This window comes from Nicotiana attenuata, unplaced genomic scaffold (assembly GCF_001879085.1).
Source record: "Nicotiana attenuata strain UT unplaced genomic scaffold, NIATTr2, whole genome shotgun sequence".
Taxonomy (NCBI): domain Eukaryota; kingdom Viridiplantae; phylum Streptophyta; class Magnoliopsida; order Solanales; family Solanaceae; genus Nicotiana; species Nicotiana attenuata.
In genome coordinates, this window is record NW_017670407.1 from 232,705 (window position 1) to 239,242 (window position 6,538).

A 6,538-nucleotide genomic window follows, 5' to 3' on the forward strand; every position below is an offset into this window, starting at 1 on the left:
TTTTCCCTTTATAAAAATGTTCTAAAGGATAATTGCCCAAATAAATATTTTTCCTAATATTCTCGGAGAAAACGTGCGTAAAATGGTTGGGTATACAAGCCCAATCAGAAATTCCACCAAAAGGCCCAAAATTTCACGGTATAGTCAGTTTTTGGACTGATCAATCAAAAATAGCCAGCGTTTATCAAGTTAATAAAAAATAGCCACCGTTTTGCTGCAATATAGACTGGTCCAACATAATATACTGGAGTTCGGTGCACTTGTGTATGAAATCTAGCATATTATGCTGGACCGGTATACTTTGCTGGCTCCAATATAATATACTGGAGACTGGAGCACTGGTGTTCCAAACTCCAGTATATTATACTGGACCATTATACTTGCTGGAACTCCAGTATATTATGCTGGAGTTCTAGTGTATTTATGCTGGAACTCCATCATATTATGCTGGAGTTCCAGCATACTATCTTGGAACTCCAGTATAATATGCTGGAGTTCAAGTATACTTATGCTGGAACTCCAGCATAATATACTGGAGTATTTTCCGGGTTTTGAACAGTGTTTTCGCTCAAATTTATCTTTACATGAAAAGTGGCTTAATTTCGATTACTTTTGAAATTAGACTATTTTTGAAGGACCAGTTGTAAATCTGACTATTTTTAAAAACCAACCCCAAAAGGCAGTCCATATGGCCCAAATCAGAGTTGGGCTAAGAAGGGTTTGAACTTAGTATTTAAGGAGACATGGAAGCTTAAAAATTAGGGTTTATAAGGTGGCTTTCACATCAGCGAAGCAGCAGGTAAGCTTAGTTACTGCAGAAAGTGGCGGAGCTGTGAGGCTGCTGATTCAAACCTAAAGACCACCAAAATGGTTCGTTTCTTTCTCCAGTTTATTCCTTGTTAGATAAAATCAGTGTTGCTTCTCATTGGAGTTTTGGTCGTTGTTTCTCATTATACTTGTTTTATCTAGTGTTATTGCGCCATTTCTGGCTCGTTTGGTTCGCTGTATAAAGAAGGCATAATCGCTTTACTTATATAAATTTATATGTCTAATACATCATTTGATTTCAACTATAAAACTCTGCTTTACTAATACTACCACAGCTTAACGCCGAAATATATATGTTACTTTATGTATCTCAAAACAGAGATAATCTATGTATTATCTTATGCCAATGGAATGTGGAATAGTACTACCTGGATAAGAGAGCCTAAAATGATTAAAAAGATTCCTTAAAGATAATCTTTCACTTTGAGTCAGAGATTAGGGGTGGCAAATGCGCGGTTGGGCTTAATTTGGATGGGTCAAAAGAACAGAAAATAGAAAATATAAAAAAAAGGTAAAATTGGAGCAACTAAGTAAATTTCTACATAAGTTGGGTTGAGATACCTTTTGTTTTGGGTGAGTTTCATGGGTTGTATTTGGGCTGCTTAATGGGCTAGAATGGGCTATATGAAATAATGGGGGCTTGTCCCAAATTGACCCATGAGCTAAAATGTTTGTAGCCCAACCCATTAATCTCTGGGCGGTTTGGACGGATTGGATGGGTTTGGGCTCAAATTACCACCCCTAGTCGAGATCCCTAATGACAATATTGTTTTTTGTATTTCACCAGACAACAAGCTTCGTACTATTATTTGCTGGATAACGAACCTTGTGTATTCTATATCTCGTAAAATATAAACAAAATACTTAAAGCTAACTTTTGACTTTGAACGCAATCCGTAGATGAGAATTTTGGCAGTATAATCCACTCTATAACAATCTATATATTGTTAATGTGCTGGTTTATCAAAACTTGTATTACAATCAATGCTTAACTATTCTGTGAACCAAATGAGCCCCTACAGTTTATTGAGCAATTTATTATTTCTATATCTTGTAAATATCATTTTCACTAAGTGCAAATTTTGAGATAATTTTCATATCCTTGCATCTAAGGATGCAGTTAACTAATTCTATCTCGAATAACTGCATGAGATCTCTTCGACATTGATGGATTTTGAATTTTACAATTGGCTTCAGATGCTTGTCATTTTCTATTGGTAGTGGACTTAAATAGCTGGCCCGAACTCTTTGGAACTGTTGTACATTCAGTAGTGATATTGCCAAATGTAACGTTGTTTTTATATTCATGTACAGGCTAGAGGTTTGAAGAAACATTTGAAGAGGCTCAATGCCCCAAAGCATTGGATGCTTGACAAGCTTGGAGGAGCTTTCGTAAGACATCAATTATCATAGTAGCCCGTGCGTAATTTCTGATGTTTTCCTGCTTCTTTACTCGAAGAGTTGTCTCTTTTACTTCTGTAGGCTCCCAAGCCTTCGTCTGGTCCGCACAAATCAAGGGAGTGTTTGCCGTTGATCATTATCATGAGAAACAGGCTGAAGTATGCTCTGACATACGGCGAGGTTATTTCAATTTTAATGCAACGACTTGTTATGGTTGATGGGAAAGTTAGGACAGATAAGACTTACCCCGCTGGCTTTATGGGTAAGAGTACTTCCTTTAAATTTGGTGTGGTTTTGCATCTTCGAGTAATACTGCAAGGATTTAAATCTTCAAATCAAGAATGTTCAGTTTTCAACGAACATTTTTCGTTAATGACCTTTTTTGCTGTTTTTCTGTTTGTTTCCTGTGTTCTAGTTGGTTGAGTTCCTCAAATTAGTAATGCCCATTCTTTTTGAAATACAGATGTTGTTTCAATTCCTAAGACAAATGAGAACTTCCGCCTCATGTATGACACAAAGGGCCGATTTCGTCTTCACTCAGTTAGGGATGAGGAAGCCAAGGTTCGCTTCTGATGCATTCTTGATTTTTGCACTATGGACTTTGAGAAAAGTATCCTGCATTTTTTTGTACTCTGGAACAATTCAGTTTCTGCTGATTGTTTCCAGCTTGTAGGATTGTGGAATACTGCCTTGTTTGAGTAATTACTAATTTTCTTTTGGCTAATTACAGTTTAAGCTGTGCAAGGTCCGATCTGTGCAGTTTGGACAGAAGGGTATTCCATACCTCAACACTTATGATGGAAGAACAATCCGCTACCCCGATCCTCTCATCAAGGCCAATGATACCATCAAGCTGGACTTAGAGAACAATAAGATTGTTGACTTCATCAAGTTTGATGTCGGAAATGTTGTCATGGTGACTGGTGGTAGAAACAGGGGGCGTGTTGGTGTTATTAAGAACAGGGAAAAGCATAAGGGTAGTTTCGAGACAGTTCACATTCAAGATGCCCAAGGGCATGAGTTTGCTACCCGCTTGGGTAATGTGTTCACTCTCGGAAAAGGTACTAAGCCATGGGTATCCCTCCCTAAAGGAAAAGGTATCAAGTTGTCCATCATTGAAGAGGCACGGAAGAGACTTGCTGCTCAATCAGCTACCACTGCTTAAAATGCGTGGTCGCGTTAGACTGATCAAACATTTTTGCTGGTTAAACCTAATGTTTATTTTTATTTTAGCAATACCAATTTTATTTGTACTGCCCTACAAACATTTGTGTTCTAGGTTCTTGTTGAACCCGTAGCTTTTTGTTAGGATAAAAACGTGCAAGACTCGAAATGGTCAGGTATGTGCTTTGATGATTATTGAATTTGATGTGGATTGATCCTTCCTGTTTGACTCCGTCGATAAGAAGTCATAACCCTGTTATCCCTAGCGTACCTGTGATCCTTTGAGCGAGAGCCCTTTCTCAGGGGACTCCTGGATTAGTATGGCCCCTGCTAACATTTTTTCAGATCCCCCTACCAAGGACGCTTTCTGTCGCTGATACTGCTCTATTTTCTTGCTCCGGACTCCAGAGATTGGTAATGCTTGTCTTTTTGGAGGGTTCAAATCCTATTAATAACTGTAAAGATTTTAAAGAAACGGCCTGCTTTACTCCAGGCAAGTGAAAGCACAATTATTTCTTCTGTTGCCGGCTGGCTTAAACTTAAATTCTTACATACTTTAACAAGGAAAAATGGGCAGGCTCATTACATTTCTATTATATATAAAAGGAAAGATGGTCCATCATGCGTATAATTGTCATTTTACCCTGCCATTTTTTTATACCTATAACTGCGTGGCCTTATCTCCTACACAAACCTGAGAAAATTTTAGAATTGTCTGTCACTTTCCTCTCCTGTTAGGCTATTACACAATAATTTACTCACAATTACCAACATAACTCTGAAGAATCTCTCTGCGTTTCATTCTTTTCATCAAGGTTAGTATACTTTTCCCCTAATCTTCTTCTCTTTCTTTTTAAAGTTTATGATTTCATGCTGAAAATCGTCGTTATTGTAATAACAAAGGGTAGACTGTTTAATTTGTTTTTTGTTTGGTAGGTTTTTGGCTAAGAACGTTTGGATTTTTTCAGTTAAGGTTTACTAATATGGGAATCTGAACATTAGAGAATTAGACCCATCTATAATTAGACCCATCTATATCTATATATAAAGTAGGGAATGAAAAAGCTTATGTGGCACCTCTTTGGCCTTCATTCACATTTATCCTTTTTCTGCATTTTTTGGGTTTTTACCTCATTTTAGTATAATTTTAATTTTAATTAATACACATGAATTACATCCTTCTTGATAAATAAATAAAATAAGGAGAGGCTACGTACATTAACTAACACCTCTTCATTTCCATAACTTCTATGTTTAAATTACTCTTAATTCTCATGCTTTTCATCTTCATAACTTCTATGTTTAATATTACTCATAACTCTCATGCCTTTTATTTCCATAACCCCCAAATGTTTAATGTGTAAGATATGACACTATTTTATAATATTTCTCCATATATGCCTATATAAGTAACTCATATGTTTTGGAAAGAATTGCCAAAAGAGACAAAAGATTGGTGATGCCATGAGCAAAATAAAAATTATGGAGAAGTACCACATAATGTCAAAGATATGGGACAAAGTTAATGCATTCTTTCCGGAAAAAAAAAAATTAACAATGAGAGTTGTTTCTGGTGTGGTACGATTTTTTTTTTCTCCTAAAAAAGGTCAATGTTCTTAGTTTTATTTCTTTTTCATTTGCTGCACTTTTTGCTCTCTCACTTTTCACATATATATTAAAGTAATGCACAAAGGCAACACACAAATGATGTGGAAGAAAATATAGCATCAGTCACAATCATTCAGCGCTTAGCATTGCCTATGTCGATGCAAGAAATATATATATCTTGCATTTCCTTACCAAAAATAAAATAGCATATTTGCCATGAGTATATTCGTCACAATTTGATTAAATGTCATCTTACTAATTTCTTGGCCACTTTGTTTATTACTTTAAAGAATTTACTTCCTTCTTGCATTGGTTCTTATTCTCTAAATCTAAAAAGCCAGGAGCTTAATGTGAAATGGACGGAAAATAGTGTTGAGATGGAGTGATAGATCCAAATCATCGATTTGTAATAAGCCATTCTTTGAAATTTAGCGCAATCTTGATTAGAGGAGTTACCTCCTGGAAAGTAAAATATCGAGTTTTTACACTTCTATGTTATCGAACAAGTAGTGATTGCAGTGAACTTCTTGAAAAGATTTGCTTATGAGAGTGAGACACTCATGTTCTCTATTGTCTGTATATTTTCTTTCTTGGGACTTATAGAATATTTTAAAAAATGAAAAATATTGTTTCACGATTGACGAACAATTAAAGGAGTAGACATGAGTTGTTAAGGGATGTTTGTTGAATTATTAAAAAATTAATAATGGAGTCATTTTTCCTTCTGGAAAATACAACACGATAGCATTTGAGAGTTGCTATAAAGAAGGAATTGGAGGTATTTAGTGCATATGGCAAGACTGGCATATACATATTGCATGGTACTAGATTTTTGGTAAATTGTATTACTATCAAACTTTCTTTTACCTTCACGTTAAAAAACAAAATTCTTTTTTGTGTTTAGCTTCTTAACTTTAGATTTCACGTTTTTTTTTTTTAATTTGAGTACAAGAATATTTTAGAAATAGAAATGTTTTACTAATAAATTAAATGAAATATATAGAGAGGAGAGAGAGATTCAAAAATAAATTTCTTAGAACATTATTATTATTAATTTTTTTATTTTGAAGTAAACGACGAAAATGAAGTGCATTTCAGCTCTATGCAAAATGTTTATGAATTTTTGGTTCATAAAGTATATAGAATTAATTTCTGTATGTATGTAGATAATATTTTTTTATCTCTTCTATCTCGCTTAAATTTATAAAAAGGGATCATTTCTAAATATCTTCACCACAATTTCACTAGTTTTAGGATAAACTTATTTCGGTGTTCTTATTGTCTGATTCCTCAATTTATATGATAACTAGGGAATTTGCCGCGCTTTGCGCGGTTATAAATGATACCCATATATTTAGAAATAATTTTATATATATATATATATATTAGTAAAATCACAGATCACACGAACTGCATGTTTTATTTTTAATACATGATTCTTTACATCTTTATTCCTTAGACTCCCCTCTACCATATAAATTCTATTTTTTTCATTATCACCCTCTTTGCTAATGTTATTTTCCTATATTTTATATAT

The 6,538-nt window shown here is 34.5% G+C and overlaps 1 protein-coding gene across 1 annotated transcript; it reads left to right on the forward strand.

The window, feature by feature from the left end:
- Positions 1 to 737: 737 nt before the first annotated feature.
- Positions 738 to 3,625, forward strand: LOC109238991 (40S ribosomal protein S4-like). Its single transcript, XM_019405488.1, has 5 exons — positions 738 to 870; positions 2,143 to 2,220; positions 2,311 to 2,491; positions 2,693 to 2,790; positions 2,960 to 3,625. The coding sequence occupies exons 1-5, from the start codon at positions 868 to 870 to the stop codon at positions 3,392 to 3,394; spliced, it is 795 nt and encodes a 264-aa protein (XP_019261033.1). The 5' UTR covers positions 738 to 867; the 3' UTR covers positions 3,395 to 3,625.
- Positions 3,626 to 6,538: the final 2,913 nt, after the last annotated feature.

What these genes read in the sequence shown, in the direction of transcription:
- LOC109238991 (XM_019405488.1), top strand. An exon ending in TTACCCCGCTGGCTTTATGG is followed by an intron (nt 2,492 to 2,692) that starts GTAAGAGTACTT and finishes TTTGAAATACAG; the next exon opens with ATGTTGTTTCAATTCCTAAG. An exon ending in TTAGGGATGAGGAAGCCAAG is followed by an intron (nt 2,791 to 2,959) that starts GTTCGCTTCTGA and finishes GGCTAATTACAG; the next exon opens with TTTAAGCTGTGCAAGGTCCG.